The following is a 16,674-nucleotide window of genomic DNA, read 5'->3' as shown; positions in this document are numbered from 1 at the left end:
ATAATTAACATAGTCAATTATGCCACTAAACATAAATGGGTTAGTATGTTGAAATATTGTTAGAATCCTTGACAATGTTGGGACTGGACGGGCTTCAAAGCAATTTGAAACCATCTACTTAAATTTTATTATTTCTACCTTAAAATAGATCGAAAGCTTGGCAGTAATAACTTATTATTATTTTATCCAGACCATACGAACTCCCTTATTTTTCGTGAGTAAAATCGTGGGCAACACGTTTCGGAATATAATAAATTGTATGTTGAAAGGTATTTAAAAGAATTGTAAATTATGAATCATAAAAAAAAATTATAAAATTAATAAAGGCGTAACGTTAATAGGACAAGTGAAGGAGGAGAAAGATAAGAATCGAACTGTTACTTTTACCCAATTAAAGGGGGGTATTTAGTAATACACTAAAAACAAAAAATATTGATTGTAGATAAGATTTATTTATCATACAAGAACCTTTCAGTAACATTCCAGTAATCGCGCAACCTGTTCTGGCTGTTATCCTTCGTAATTATGATCTTTCTTCCAACATTCCTCACATTCATCGTGGTCCTCGTAAGTTTTTAAGGAATTCGTAAGAGCTTATTTGTTCGACAAGTAGAATAGTATGTGTTTTTACCGTGTCACAAACGGGATTTTGTGTAACGTGAAAGTCTATTGACGAAAAATTTTGAAATCTTGAGCACTTTTTACCTCATTGCGGAAAATTTTAGTATTGAGTGAATTATTTTAGAATTGTTGAGTTTAGATGTCCAGGTATGTCGGAGCTTTTAAATTACCAATTTCTTCTTCAATGAAAGTTTTGATCGTATTGTAAATATCGTTTGTTAGGTTTAAGATTAAAGTTAAAAGGTGTCGGCAACTTTACGAACTTTCCCACTGCGACCAATATTGGTCTTTTGTTTAATCTCCAACATTGCCTACCGCTGCGCTTTTAAGCTCGACGCTTTTTAACATTTCCCAAAACTTTATTCATCTTGTCCGTCATTCACGCCTCGTCATCACCATTCATCTTGACAATATCTGAGCAGTCATGTTTCTACTGGTCAGAGAGTCCTATTCTAGTCATAACACGTCTGAGGTTTTTTGATGGTCTTTTAATTAAGTTTTATTAATTAACAGTTCGTTTGTCAGTAAAAGTTAGCTCGTATAAAAAGTATGATCCATTTGATAAGTAATCGTATTTTCAGTCAATGTTTACATAGATTTTCATGTTGCTTAATAATTATATATACTTTTTATGTAATTACCAATTAATTAAAATTGAACAAAATATTAATTTTGTTATTTAAGGAATTATCGGTATGCGAAGACGGATTTAAGACAAAAACGCACTCTAGCAATGGAATACCAAAAGTAATATTTAATAAACGAATTTTATTTTAATTGAATATAATTAAAAAATGTTAAATTATTTTTTTTTTTACAGAGTGATTGTATATGTACCGTCGAATACTTTCCAGTCTGTGGATCAAACGGAAATACTTACGGAAACATCTGCGAATTTAAATGTGCACAGAAGGTTCAAAGAGGTAATTTATTAAACCATTCTATTGTGGCACGGTTTTAAAGGTTGTCGGTTATAATTTTGCAGGATTGAAAATTGTAAGACACGGCGAATGCTACAACCTAAAAAACCAGGCTCAAAGGGTAAGAATTCACTTTTTATCAGTTTGACATGCAATAATAACTCGAGTCTAACTTTGGTCAACAAATTAAAAATTCCTTCCTGGAGATACTCCGTCAAGGAAAATTAATGAGGAATATTTTTACGACAAAGACAACTTTTCATAAATATTACTGTCATAACTAATAATTTTAAATCTATAAAAAATATATAAATACATGTTCTGGTAAGGATCCATAAATATATTTCAATATTTTATTCGTATAGAAATGTGTGGTGTTTAATGACCGTTAGTCAATGATTGTTCGAAGATCGTGACATGCGGTCTGGTGTGAAGTAGGTTTTAGAAAAACATTTTCTTTATCGTGCCAACGTTTCGGCCTTTATTGAGATCATCTTCAGGGCCTTATCTTGTCTGCATTTCAACAAAAAAGTCCTCTGGTTGATAGCAGACAATGAGCAAAAACTTTGCATCGTCTATCAACCAGAGAACGTTTTCGTTGAAATGCAGAAGGCCCTGAAGATGATCTTAATAAAGATCGAAACGTCGGCACGAAAAAAATTTTTTTTTTCTAAAATCTACGTCACACCAGACCGCATGTCACGATCTCCCAATAATCATTTTATTCGTATTATAATGCAGATTTTTTACTATCTAATAATTGTTCCGATACGAAAGTCAAACAAGCAGATAATACCGCAAAATAATTAGGTGTCAATATTCAGTAAAATTGATAACATGTTTTTAAGATGAAAAGAAGAACGTGAACGAGTTAATAAGACAGCGAGAGACTGACAAATAGAAAGAAAGAAATACAGCCAGATAGACAGAAAAAAATTAGAAAGATGTTTATAAAGAAATAGATGGACAGAGAAGACAGATAGAGCTAGATGAACTACATAGATACAGGGTTTCACTATATCAATTCGACTCCTTTTTCGAAAAAGAAGGGTTATAGAAAAAAGTTTAAATACAACATCCGTAGTTTTTATAAAGATCTAAAATAAGTAATCTAAACATGATTTTAAAGTTACAGAATAGGAAATTGAGTACCAATTTTTTTTCAAATAAGATATTCCAAATTTGGATACATTTTCAAAAGGTAGATTTCTAATATAAACAAATGACCCTAAAAAGAATTAGATTTGTTTCTTATTTGCGGACTTATTTCAATGTAGATTATACTTTTATCAAGATTAGGAATTGACAATAAACAATCGTATTGGCTTTTAGGCAATAATTATTCTCCTAGCCTAAACGATAGTCTCCCAAAATATTTATTTATGTTTGACCAGCATGGAAATAATATTTTATATTATAAAATATTTAATATACGTTATATAACATATTATATGTAATACAATATTTTATTTAAATATCTCCGGAAATTCGCAGCCAATCTAATTGCTGTTGGTGTCACTTTTTATAATAAAAAATCCAGTTTTTGAAAGTGCATGAAAACATGGTACGTTTTATCTGAAAAAAAGTTGATTCAGAAAGAAGACTGTAAATAGATAAACAGACAGAAAGGAAGTCAGATAAATAGACAGATAAACGGACAAAAGGATAGACAGATAAATAGATATTGAACAGACAGAAAGAAAGACAGGTATTGGGTTGATGCTAAATTAATGCAGGTTGTCCTTTTCGCTTCACTTTTAATAGGAATTCTGTAAACAAAACTAATCCATTATGCTATGGGAGGCACTTCATTTTAAAGCATATTCACCTCGCTTTTTTCTCGTACAAACCTTTGATTAAAAACATTTAATTCCGTTCGTTCATTGCTTACAAATTATGTCTAAGAGCGATTTTTAGTAAATTTATTTTCATGAATTTAAACTTGGGCGAAATGCAGCGAAAACCGCCCGAAAGGTTAATGAGATTTGGGGTGAGGAACCATAAATGAATCCACAGTACAGCATTGGAGATTATGATCTCACGAGCAAAGATGGCCGTCCTTCTGCTGTTCACTACGACCACATAAAGGCTATAGTTGCACCTTACAAAAACTACTCGAGAAAGCGGAAGAAATTTGTTTAGACCAAACCACAGTCGATCGCCATCTGGAAACTATTGGGAAAACAAACAAGCTCGCCAACTGGGTGCGGAACGACCGCTAGGTATGAAATGTGTTTAATGTCATCCGTACGAAACAAAAATGATCCATTTCTGTCGTACAGTAACGTGTGACGAAAAACAAATATTATACGACAATAGACAGTGTTCATAGGATGAAATACAAGGGACGTCCCAAAACAGAACATACGTCCAAAAAAAGATATGGTCATCTGACTCATTCATTACAGCTTCCTCATTCCGGGTGAAACCATCACCACTGAAAAGTACTGTATTGAAATTAATGATATGGGACGAAATCTGCGACATTTATGGTCAGCATTAATCAATCGGAAGTGGCCTATCTTCAGACAACGCACGCCCAGAGATCGTACAGCGGACTCTGTCACTTCTTCCTGAGTTGGGTTTCGAGGATTTACAAAATCCACCATACACACCGGATCTTTTCCTATCACTTTTTTAAAATCTCAACAACTTTTTGTGCGAGGAAAGGTTCAGAAGTAGGCATTGAATTCCTCGATTCCAGACACCCTAGTTTTCTAACTATTCTGGGATTAATGCATTGGCAAAAATGTATAGATAGTAATGGAAGTTATTTGGACTAAAAATATTTTGTTGAAGTTTTCACTGGACATCAAAAATCTGCATTATTTTTGCACCAATCAATATTTATAAATAGATAAACAGAAAGATAAATAGATAGATAAAACAGAAAGAAAGAGATAGGTAGACAGACAGACAGATAGATAGATAGATAAAGAATTGAATGGTTGTATCGATAGATAAATAGATAGATACACAGATAGATCGATAGATTGTTTAACAAGTTAGAAGGATAACCTCTGGGAAAGAGATTATCCATTATCCCCCTCATCGGGGGACCGCGGTAGCCGAGTGGTTAGCATGAGAGACTCTCACGCCGCGGTCGTGGGTTCGATTCCCACCGTTGCCCCTGGCCCTTTAAAAAATCCCCCTCATCGGCCGTTGGACCAAATCGGAGCTCTTGAAAACAAATGGCGCTCACACTCCGGACTTACAGGTAGAAAGGAGTTCCCCCAATATAAATCTTCCTTACAGGTTCTGGCTGTTGAGAGATTCATCATTCATCGTTCGTCATCCATCATTCATCGTTCATTCGCTCGTTGATGGGCTCTTTGCAGATTGCAGAATATCTCTCATTTTCTCTCTCTTTCAATCTCTCTCTATCTATCTATTTATCTATCCATCGATTAATCTATATTTTCTGCGGTTCTTTGCGTATATATATGTTCTTTTTACATGCTCCTTCACTGCTTCATTTTTTTAAATCTAAATAATCTAAGTACTTTTACTGAAGAATTTCTGAACGTTATTACTAAGTAGTTTTATTTAAATCTCTTTTTTGATACATATATTGCTTTTTTTACATGATTTTTTCTTGCATCATTTTTTAACATTTAAATAATCTAAATATTTCTGTTGAAGAATTTCTCAACGTTATTACTAAGTAGTTTTATTTAAATCTCTTTTCTGAAACATACATATGTTTTTTTACATGTTCATCTCCTGCTTCATTTTTTAAAATCTAAATATTTTTGGTGAAGAATTTCTCAACGTTATTACTAAGTGGTTTTATTGAAATCTCTTTTTTGAAACATATGTATGTTTTTTTACATGTTCCTTTCTTCCTTAATTTTTTTACAATTTAAATAGTCAAAATACTTCTATTGAAGAATTTCTCAACATTATGTAACAATAATACTACATAGTTTCAATTAAATCTCTTTTTTGATACATATATATGCTTTTTTTACATGCTACTTTCTTGCTTCATTTTTTTAACATTTAAATAGTCCAAATACTTCTAATGAGGAATTTCTCAACATTATATAATAATTATACTAAATAGTTTTATTTAAATCATATTTTTGAAACACATATGTTTTTTCATGCTGATTTCGTGCTTCATTTAAAAAAAAATTAAATAATGTAAATACTTCTAATTAAGAATTTCTCAATATTACATAATAATATTAAATAGTTTTATTTAAAACTCTTTTTTGATACATATATATGCTTTTCTTACATGCTTCTTTCTTGCTTCATTTTTTTATCATTTAAATGGTCCCAATACTTCGAATGAGGAATTTCTCAACATTATATAATAATAATACTAAATTGTTTTATTTAAATCTCTTTTTTGAAACATACGTATGCTTTTTTACATGCTTCTTTCTTGCTTCATTTTTTCTAACATTTAAATAGTCCAAATACTTCTAATGAGGAATTTATCAACATTATATAATAATTATACTATATGGTTTCATTTAAATCTCTTTTTTGAAACATATGTATGCTTTTTTTACATGCTTCTTTCTTGCTTCATTTTTTTTCACATTTAAATAGTCAAAATACTTCTAATGATAAATTTCTCATTATTATATAATAATACTAAATAGTTTTATTTAAATCTGTTTTTTCTTTTGGACTATCTTTTCTTGCACTAATATAAAAACTAACAACATAGATAGATATACAGATAGATAAATAGACAGACAGAGAGGTAAAGATAGTTAGGTAATTACACCTATAGATATTAACCATAATAACAACTGAAAAATGGCAAAAAGGAGGGAAAATTGAAAAGGTTGGGTTGAGATGGGAAGTTAGTGTCCGAGTGGATCGAGGTCACGATAGCTCAAGTGGTAGAGCAGCAGCGTATCAAGCCAAAGATTGTGGGTTCGAATCCCGCTCGTGCCATTGACTTTTTTATCTCAACTGAAAACCTTAATTAGTTGTAACATAATAACAACCTAAAAAAGCTACCATTAAACTCTTTTTATTTAAACAAAAAGAAAATTTGCAAGCATTTTACCATGTATATTTCTATTTATACATAGATCTGTAGTTTCAGGTATATTGCCCATGCACAAAGGAATATAGACCGATTTGTGGATCCGATGGTAAGACGTACGGAAACCTTTGTATGTTCCACTGTGCCCAACGTGAGAATAACTGTATGTACTTTTAAAACAAATTTAATTTAGTCTAAATACAATATGTTAATAACAAAATGAACTTTTCCCGTCAATGCGCCTCCGCCCCCCTCGGCCGCTAAGATCTCTCTCCGGTCACTTAAGGAAATGCTACTTTAAAGGAAATTATAAATACGGAAACATTTTATTTTAGGTAATTTGTGTTGTAATAATTAAAAGAAATCAAATTTGAGTCCCTGGGGGCCAAAATTCAACTATTTCACTAAGGTGGTGTTCGAAAACATACACATTTCTTGCCGTACATGACTGGCGCCGCATAAATTCGCATAGATAGTAGTCCAATGAACTTCGGCGGGTACCCGCTGCCATTTGTACCTCGCCTTTGCTTTTCCCAATACACTTTCAATGGAGTGTGGTCAGGTCGACAAAATTCACTTTCAAATGGCGGAAATCCTGGATCCTGGGATTATGTTTCATATGCCTCCACTGATCGGAGATGATGACAGACCGAGTAGCGATCCGATCACGAATTATGGGGATTTGAGTGGTGCCTGATCTGTCCGTAACGGAGACTAGAAAACCTTCTCTCGTTTCGCGTCAAATGCCACCAAAAACCCACTGCTATGGTAAGATTCTCCCGGTGTAGTTTTTCCTGCTCGAAAACAGCGATTCGTCAATTTCCACAGTGCCATTAGGGCCAACAACACGCGAATGTCTGAGCAAAGTAGAGTTCGCACAGAATTCGTGCATGTAGTTGCACCAATCAACGAACGTGTAATGCTTTATACTTAAATTTCTTTCATAAAATTTAACAGTCTTGAGCCAGTTAGATATGTTACTTCTTGACGCCATTTCCAGGGGCGTCGGTTTAGGCGTTGACACGGCGCTAATCCATTTAAGGGAAAGGCCCCGGGTTCGAATCCAGCGGCCCTGCATTCGAACCTGACATACTTACAAATGTTATTTTTTTTCAAAAACACCGGCACTCAGGGGGTTGATATGACCTCTGATGTTGCAATCCCTCGTAAAAAAAAACAAAAAAAAAAAACAAAAAAAAAACAAGGTCTTGGTGGAGATAAAAAAAGTCAGTATCACGAGCAGGATTCGAACCCACGGACCTCCGGTTAAATACGCGGTTGTTCTACCATTTGAGCTATCGATCAAGCATGTAGGACAACTTGACAATCAACTCTCCATTTCAACTTTCAACCGTTCGAACCTTCCCTCTGTTTGGCATTTTCAAATGTCGTGTAATCGGATTGGATTCTCAGCAACTTATGAAGTGGCCACGGGGAGCTGTTTAGTGAAGAGATACTACTTTGAGAGGATCGAAGTCACGATAGCTCAAATGGTAGATCAGCGGCGTATTTAGCCGTAGGTCGTGGGTTCGGATCCCGTTCGTGACACTGACTTTTTTATCTCAACCAAAACCTTACATAAAAAGAATAATTAATTGAAAGATGTAACTTAGTCAATCGACTGCTAAAACGTAAATGAATTAATACACATGACTCAAAACATAACATAAGATCTCTGTCACTGAATGGGTCGGAGGCACATTAACAAAAAAAGTCCAATAAAATTGTATTATTAGATGATTTTATAAATTTGAATATATAAAATGATAGAAATTGTCGGAAATGATCATATTATTGTTTCAGCTCTGACAATAGCTCATACAGGACGATGTAAGCGGAATGTGTGATGATTCTGAATCAGTTGTCGATCAGTCGTAAGTTGGAATCTTAATATCATTAAATAATCGTTGCTATCTTTTTATGAATTTAAACAAAATACTATATTTGGAAAAATACATTTGGCCAGAAATGTTTCCAGAAAAGCACAGTTCCCAAGTTTATTAAACTAACTTCTTTACAACTCAAAGCATCGCGACCAATATGCTAGTAAGAAAACCAAAATAATTGGTCTAAAGGGAATGGTGAAGTGTTATAAAAACAGCCCGATTTGGAAAAAGCAATAAAGCCTTGTTACTTACAAAATAAAATTATTTACAGAAAAATTAAGAATCGTCATTTCAACCAAGTTTGGAAAATGGAGATTGATGGTCAGGAGAAGAATTCATAATTTTCGTTTTATATTTTAGTATATTGGATAAATGTTAAAAATTTTAATTAATGTACACTGAATTTTTTACATAGATATTGTGTAATTTCTTGTATATTTGATTATCGTATTATCCTGTGTACTATTTCAATTTTTAAGGTTTAATTACCATATAATTGTGTGGAGAGGGATGCTATGTTTTACATTAATAAAGTAAGTTAAGTAAAGCTAGTATGGATATTGTTGTTTGCATAAAAATACATTTTCCTCCTTTTTAAAAAAGATGGTTCCTACTCATATTAAGTTGTTTCGCAACAATCCGGATTTCGAGCACTTTAGCTCATCCATCGTTTTCTATATACATCTATTTCTATTAGGTTGTTTATTATAGACAATTTTAGGTCTAAAAATTTCAAACAAGCATCTTTGTTAATTTCCAATGTAAAGTTTATATTACGGTGTAGAGAATTAACTAGTTGGAGGAATTCTTCGAGAACCTCTAATTTTTCCGACCATATGCATAGAATATCGTCTACATACATAATATCGTCGTATGTAGACGATATTCTATGCATATATCATTTTTTTTTATTTACTTTTTTTTTAAATTTTTTATCTTTAATCACTAATTTACAATTAATTTCTTACAGAACTTACTATTACAATTGTTATTTGTGTTATAATTCCCGCTTTTCGCACGTTTAAATTGAGCGCCATTAAAAACCGAGCTCCTCATTGGAACGTCGCGTTGGCTGGGGTATCAGAGGGTTCACTTTTGCAATTCATGTCGAGAGACGTGTTTGTAGAAACCCTTCAACCTGACGATGAGCTAAGGGCTCGAAATCCGGATTGTCGCGAAACAACTTAATGTGAGTAGGACCATATTTTTTAAAAAAGGATTGAACTTCACACTCACCCCATCATTTATAATTTCTATACATTTTCCTGTCTTTATATTCCAGCCTTATCTTGGATTGAACTCCGGTAGAGAGTCAATTTCGCCAATTTGTTGAGATCGATCCCTCGGGGCAACATCAGTCTTATTCTTGATATTTCAGTTCGTAAAACATAAAATACTCAAGACAATTAACCTCCTCGCTACTTGAAGCAGTTATTACTCAAGGAAGCCAAGAGAAGCACAAAGCACACCTTATTTTTTGACCTTACACTTGGTTTCAAGGGATGGTTGTAACAACAGGAAAAGAAGGCGGAGTTGCTTAAGTTTTGACTCTAATAGTGATGGATACAGAAGAACATTGGGGAATACTTGGGAGTAAGACAACTTGGGAACGAAAGGAAATCGTAGAGGGAGAAAAATAAGTTTTTAAGTCTAGTAAGGAAAAGTAATCTTCTCAATGTCTTTAAGGTGTTTCAAGGTACTCGATCAACGACTAAAAATCCTTGAAAAATAGCTAAAATATGCATTTTCAGGCCCAATTTGAGTGCTATTGTGTGTATTAATCGAATCACAATGATAGAAATGAAATCGTAAATTTAATTACGGACAAATTAAATATCGAAGTACAACAGAACGAGAACTTTGGAAGATGGTGCACTATCGCTCATCAATCATACCAAAATTCCTTTATTTTTTTATTGTTCTGGCTTGGAGAGAGAATAATTCTCCCTTCTTGTTCTTTTCTATAGGTATTAAGCATAAAATGCATTATTATAACATTATTTATGTAATGATGTATACGAACACTCTACCGAGGTATGGTTTAAAAAAAAGCAAATTTGAGATCGCCCTTAAAAACATAAGTAACTCATCAGAACACATAACATACCCTGTCGTAACCAGGACCTTTGCCATTCTTTAACCCGGACATTACTGCCGTCAACTCATCCTGAGCAAAAGGTGCATCTAAACATTGATCCTGAATAAATGGTTCTGCGTACAAAGTTGATACTACATTAATTTCTGGTCATTAAATTCACTGGTTTCGTGGTCCGCTTGACCAATTAATACATTACAATTAATTAAGGTTTTTAGTTGAGATGAAAAAAAGTTAATGGCACGAGCGGGATTCGAACCCACGATCTTACGCCGCTGCTTTACCACTTGAGCTATCGTGACCTTAACTAAAAACCTTGGTCAAGCGAATTTAATGATTAAAATGAAGTGCACTTCACTAAAGCTCTCCGTGGCCATTTCATTTGTCGTCGAGAATCCAATCTGATTACAAGACATTTGAAAAATGGCAAAAAGTTGGGAAAACTCATAAGGTGGGGTTGAGATAGGAAGTTGATGTCCGAGTGGATCGACGTCATGATAGCTCAAGTGGTAGAGCAGCGGCGTATCTAGCCGAAGATCGTGGGTTCGAATCCCGCTCGTGCCATTAATTTTTTTCATCTCAACTAAAAACTTTAATTAATTGTAATTAATTTCTGGATTGAGCAGACTACTAAAGTGGTACACCACTGATCCATTAAAATATTAGATCCGCAGACCATTCTTTTTCTTTTAATGTGGTTCACTTATTTCCAAAATTCTTTCGACTCGTTTATTTGCTCTAATTGTCTAGCCGTAGAAGTAAGGAAATCCCTCTTTTTAGCTGTACAAATACTTTTGTACTCATTAATGGAGTTCTTGTAGGCCATTTGGATGTAGGTAGGTTTACTTTGGCGAAACAAATTTAAAAGTCTAAAAGACCGATTTCTCGCATGGTAGAATTTACTGTCAAACCATGGTTTTTTTCTTCTTGTAACTGAAGCTTTTTTTAACAATTGCCACTAAATCATCTGAGTATCTTTAAGGATCCACAAAAATCTCATGGGAATTTTTAAGAATTTTCTCAATATTTTTCCTGTAAGCACATGAAGTACTATCCCGCCAAACTAACTGAGGATAAAGAGGAAACACATTATCATCTGGGGTAGTTACAGTGGATAAAGAGAAATAAAGGGAAAGATGATCTGAAAATGGTTCGGAAACCACCTTGAAGTCTTCAATCAAATGTATGCTCTGTAACGGAACACAGCAGAGATCGGAGCACAGCACGGACGAGCCCATACTACCCACAAAAGTGAACTCACCGGGAAATCTGAATTTAAAACAACTAAATCAAGATCATCGCACATATCTAAAACCATTTTACCTGCCTGATTCCTAACTGTGTCTTTTGATTGTCTGTACCATCTACATTTACAATTGTAAACAAAAAGTTCTTTTGGAATTATTTGGGAGGATCCTATTCTCACATTACAGTCACCTACCAACAATATCTTGTTATCAATATTTTCATTCAAAAAAACGTTTAGTTTACAAAAATCCTCGGCCCAGGCTATACAGTTTAAGTAAATTGGCAATGTCCACAAATTAACCTCTGGAGCCCTAACACCAATCAGATCAACCGCCTAGAGTACAGAACCAACAGAACTTGTAAATACCAGTTTGATGCCATATAAATTGCCACCAATTGGTCTTCCAAATTGTGATTTTTTTACAGCTGGCACTCAACGTAATTTATAATCTGAGAAATAATGATCATATAAACTGAAATTGTTCTCTGTGATAAAGAAAAACAACATAAATATATAAATCTATCGATTGTTTTGTAATTTTGATGAAAGTTTTTGGTTGAAATAAAAAACCTAGTGTCACGAGCGGGATTCGAACCCACGACCTTCGGCTTGATACGCCGCTACTCTACCACTTGAGCTATCGTGTCTTCGATCCTCTCGGACACCAACTTCCATCTCAACCTCACCTCTCAAATTTTCTCTCCTTTTTGCCTTTTTTTTTAATGTCTTGTAATCTATTTGATTCTCGGCGACAAATTTAATGGCCACGGAGAGCTTTCGTGATAATTCAGTTTAATTATTAAATCCAATACAGTTCGTGGTCCGATTACAATTAACTTTTTTCAATTAATTAATCTTTAGAAAACTGTTGAAAAAAGCTAAACAGCGTTTATTTATGGCAATGATAGAATGCCTGTCATGTAAATAAGCCCCAAATATGGGCAAGTTCATTGCTGACCGGTTTATGTAGGAAGAAGCATCTATATCGCCTTCGAATAAGAAGAAACCGCTCGATGGCATTGTAACAACCGGCTTTTGTCTTAAGATAAATATCGAGTCAAATTAACGAAGGAACTAATAAAATTACAATAAACCCTAAATTTGCGGTGCTTGGGATTCCCTAGTTAGAAACAAAGGCCATCCTAGGCCTTTAGCATTTCGTTTCAGCAGGGGTTGGCTTCACTGTTTCAGGGACCACCGATCGCAGAAGATCAAGGAGTTTTTCGATTAATGGACTTTTGTAAGGCCCGGAATGAGTGAAAATATAAAGAGGCAATGTTCCATCATACCTAAGCTCCAACAATTTTTAGCGCGTCTGCAAAGACGAACTTTGTCCTGGGGGGGGGGAACAATCGTACGCAGACAACATTAGAATTAGAAGTCATGATAGCTCAAGTGGTTAGAGCAACGGCTTATTGAGCGAGCCGCAGGTCGTGGGTTCGAATCCTGCTCGTGGCACTGACTTTTTTTATCTCAACCAAAAATCTTAATTAATTAAAAGATATTGGTCAAGCGGACCACGAAAACTAGTGAAATTAATTAAAAGAAGTAATTTGGTCAATTAGACCACTAAACATAAAGGGATTAGATTCATGTTTCCTGGAAGAAGCTCACAATAACCCCTTTCTAATCCTCTTATATTATTGGGATATGATCCGGCTTTTGGAGTTGCCAACAGTGTGTCGCTGCGTTTTCCCAATGTTCTTCCTCAACAAATATTGTTGTAAAGCATCCACGTTTCATTTCTCGTTAACAAAATTTTTAAAAATAGGTCTTTTCGACAGAAAATCGCAAATGAACCTTCGGTCCAATAAATTCGTCTTAGTCAATATGTGAGGAACATCTGAGTTAACATATACATATACATACGAATATATATGCTGGGTGTTTGGCTACTCGTATTACAAATTTTGCCAGTAGATTCTACACTCAAAATGGAACCAAAAAGTCCTAATTAACTATGGTCCGAATCTAAACAGTTTCGGAGTTATTTCATTTTTTCTGATTTTTTTAATATATCACGACCTTGGTTCAAATAAACAATGATAACTCCAAAACTAAAAGGTTTTGGACCAATCCGTTTATACCAGTACAAACTACGTTAAATTTCGAATAAGATGTGATCAATACTGAACTTGTAAACGTTCGGAAAATAAGCGATTTAGTAGCGAGAACATTGAAAAAAATTTTTTTCTCAAAGTTGAAAAACACTACGGTGATTCTAAACTACTATTCCTAAACCTAGAGACCAGCAAATTTCAGAAAACGTACTCCATTTAACATTTAACATCCTTTTCATTGGTGTAATTGCTTTTTAATTACTTTTATCAAAGATGAAGGAAAGGAAAAAACGTGGGTGGAGGATTCGTAAGGTGTAAAGATTAATATAATAAAAAATAAAAAACTTATGGAAATTTTGAATGAATTTATTAAACGTTTTTTAATTTTGATTCTCTCCAATCTCCGCTATGTTTTTTCTACGCGCTGCCGTCGCATTAAACCCGCAAAACCCCTATATCAGCATATTCTTCATTCGAAAAAATAACCATAGTTAACAAGATTTCACACAGATTACAAAAAAAATGTTGAATCTTGAAACTCTTTTATTCCAGAGAATAATAATATAATAATCCTTTAATCAAAGTTGCAGTCGGGGGGCGTCGGTGGCCGCAACGGTTTAGGCGTTGACACGGCGATCATCACTGTAAGGTAAAGGTCCAGGGTTCGAATCCAGCGGCCCTGCATTCGAACCCGACATACTTTACAAACGGTTTTTTTTTCAAAAACCCCTGCACCCTGAGGGTTTATATGACCTCTGCTGTTACGAACCCTCGTAAAAAAAAAAGTTGCAGTCGTGTTGGTAAATAAGTAAACACCTTCACTATTTCGAATTCGAACCCAAATTAAAAAAGTTTAATAAATTCATTCAAAATTTCCTTAATTTTTTTTTAAATTTTACACCTTTCCAATCCGTCAGCCAGGGTTTTTTCCTTTCCCCATCAAATTCTTCATCTTTGAAAAAAGTAATTAAAAAATCAATTGCACCACTAAAAAGGATATAAAATGGAGTACATTTTCTGAAATTGGCTGGTTTCTAGGTTTGAAAATAGTAGTTTAGAATCACCATAGTAGGTTTTTCAACTTTGAAAAAAAAAATTCTGCTAGGATTTGGACGATAGTTAATTAGGACTTTTTGATTCCATTATGAATGTAGAATTTACGGGCAAAATTTGTAACACGAGTAGCCGTACACTGTAAATAAATGGATGCGTAGAATTTCATTCGTGAAATATCTTAAGTATCTACTATGTTTCATGTTATTGAGTGATTATGTATGACAAAAAGATGAATTCCGTCATCATTAAGGATTGAAGGACGATCAGTACTTGCGCTTTGCATTATTCCAAATAAAAATTTCTTGAACCAAGAAAACCACATACTGTTTTGTCAAAGCGTCATCAACAAAGAAAACACCTGTTTTCTTAGAGTCTGAGCTGCGGTTTTTATTTTACGGTAATAATAAACCAATTAAAAATACGATAACGCGTAGAAATAAGAAATCTCGAACGAAACCGACCAACAAAACAATCATTTAAATCTTACAAACTCCTGTAAAGGACTCACTGGTCTTGATTCAAGGTCAAATCCGTTTTTAGAAGCAACGACTATCCTGTCGGAATTGAACGGACTGCACCTTAGGAAAATATATTCAAACGCCTTGAAATTTACATAATTATTTGTTCATTTTATGGTCATCTTGCGTCACGTATTTATTTTAACCCGTGCATATTCCAAGTCTTCTCTCAGTTGGAATTTGAACGGTGATTGTTCCAGATCGTGTCGAAGAATTTGAAAAAAAAAATGAAGACTAAAAATAATCTATTATTATCGATCGCAATAATCATTATTGTGATATCTTTCGTTGCTGGAAATGTCGAGGTAAATGTCAATTATTTTTAAAAAACGTTGAAAAAATATCTTTGACAAATTTTGTTTGTTTTGCGATTGGATTTTCAGAAATGGCATGACGAGTCGAGTGAGTATAAAGAAGAATTCGCATTTTATTTTATAAGTGCACATCAATCCGAATTGGATTTTGATTTTTTTTAGATAAGCCGTTGTACAAACTGATAGCGAAACGACAAAGTTCCAACGTCTGTGCTTGCAACCTTTTATTCCGGCCCGTTTGTGGTTCTGATGGCAAAACGTACAGTAACCCGTGCCAGTTAAATTGTGCCAAGAAACGCAACACCGGTAAGACTTTCTGTAAAAATTACTTTCAACCAAATTCGCCCACGACTTATTTTTCAGGATTGCGCAAGGTGAAAGAAGGATCGTGTTAACACGAGGATTTATTTCTCAAGTGGAACCTCATCGAGATATGACGTAAAATTAATTAATTACGTTCGTTTGAAGCAACATTTTTTGTAAAATAAAAAGTTTCGATAAACCAATAAAAGTTTTTTTTTAATATATAATAGTTTTTTGTCATTCCTCATACTGATAAGATAGCATTATCAAGACAAAAGGCAAGCCAAATAGCATTCAGTTTCGTTTTAACGATTGAGAATTTTCAAGGTAAAAATTTTAAATTTATTTGTATTTTATAATATATATTTAAACAAATGCAAGGGGAAATGGTTATGAGATAATAGGTATACAATAAAAACACTATTATGTGTTTTAACATGAGATTAAGTTAGAATAATTTTAACTGTACTATATAAGAAGAAAATAGTCTGTTTTTTGAAAGAGAGAGAGAGAGAGAGAGAGAGAGAGAGAGAGAGAGAGAGAGAGAGAGAGAGANAGAGACAGACAGACAGAGAGAAAGACTGATAGATAAATAGATACTGATTATTTAGAATAATCAGTAATCATTTAGAAGATTTGTT

General features: G+C 33.8%; 1 protein-coding gene across 1 annotated transcript in view; it reads left to right on the top strand.

Moving 5' to 3' along the window:
• The first annotated feature begins 463 nt into the window (after positions 1-463).
• LOC106665440 (serine protease inhibitor dipetalogastin-like) overlaps positions 464-16,674 on the top strand; it is a 21,801-nt gene continuing 5,590 nt past the window's right edge. Inside the window, exons 1-10 of the mRNA XM_024225665.1 lie at positions 464-567; positions 1,306-1,368; positions 1,442-1,544; positions 1,607-1,662; positions 6,607-6,715; positions 8,356-8,397; positions 15,609-15,721; positions 15,800-15,818; positions 15,893-16,036; positions 16,094-16,104. Coding sequence (XP_024081433.1) covers positions 526-567; positions 1,306-1,368; positions 1,442-1,544; positions 1,607-1,662; positions 6,607-6,715; positions 8,356-8,397; positions 15,609-15,721; positions 15,800-15,818; positions 15,893-16,036; positions 16,094-16,104 — 702 coding nt within the window. The 5' untranslated portion in view covers positions 464-525. The remainder of the gene's footprint in view (positions 568-1,305; positions 1,369-1,441; positions 1,545-1,606; positions 1,663-6,606; positions 6,716-8,355; positions 8,398-15,608; positions 15,722-15,799; positions 15,819-15,892; positions 16,037-16,093; positions 16,105-16,674) is intronic.

The sequence above is a fragment of the Cimex lectularius genome, unplaced genomic scaffold (genome assembly GCF_000648675.2).
Source record: "Cimex lectularius strain Harlan isolate CLEC.00 unplaced genomic scaffold, Clec_2.1 scaffold37, whole genome shotgun sequence".
Taxonomy (NCBI): domain Eukaryota; kingdom Metazoa; phylum Arthropoda; class Insecta; order Hemiptera; family Cimicidae; genus Cimex; species Cimex lectularius.
The sequence above is the reverse complement of the archived record's forward strand: the minus strand, read 5'-3'. Positions and strand labels throughout refer to the sequence as shown.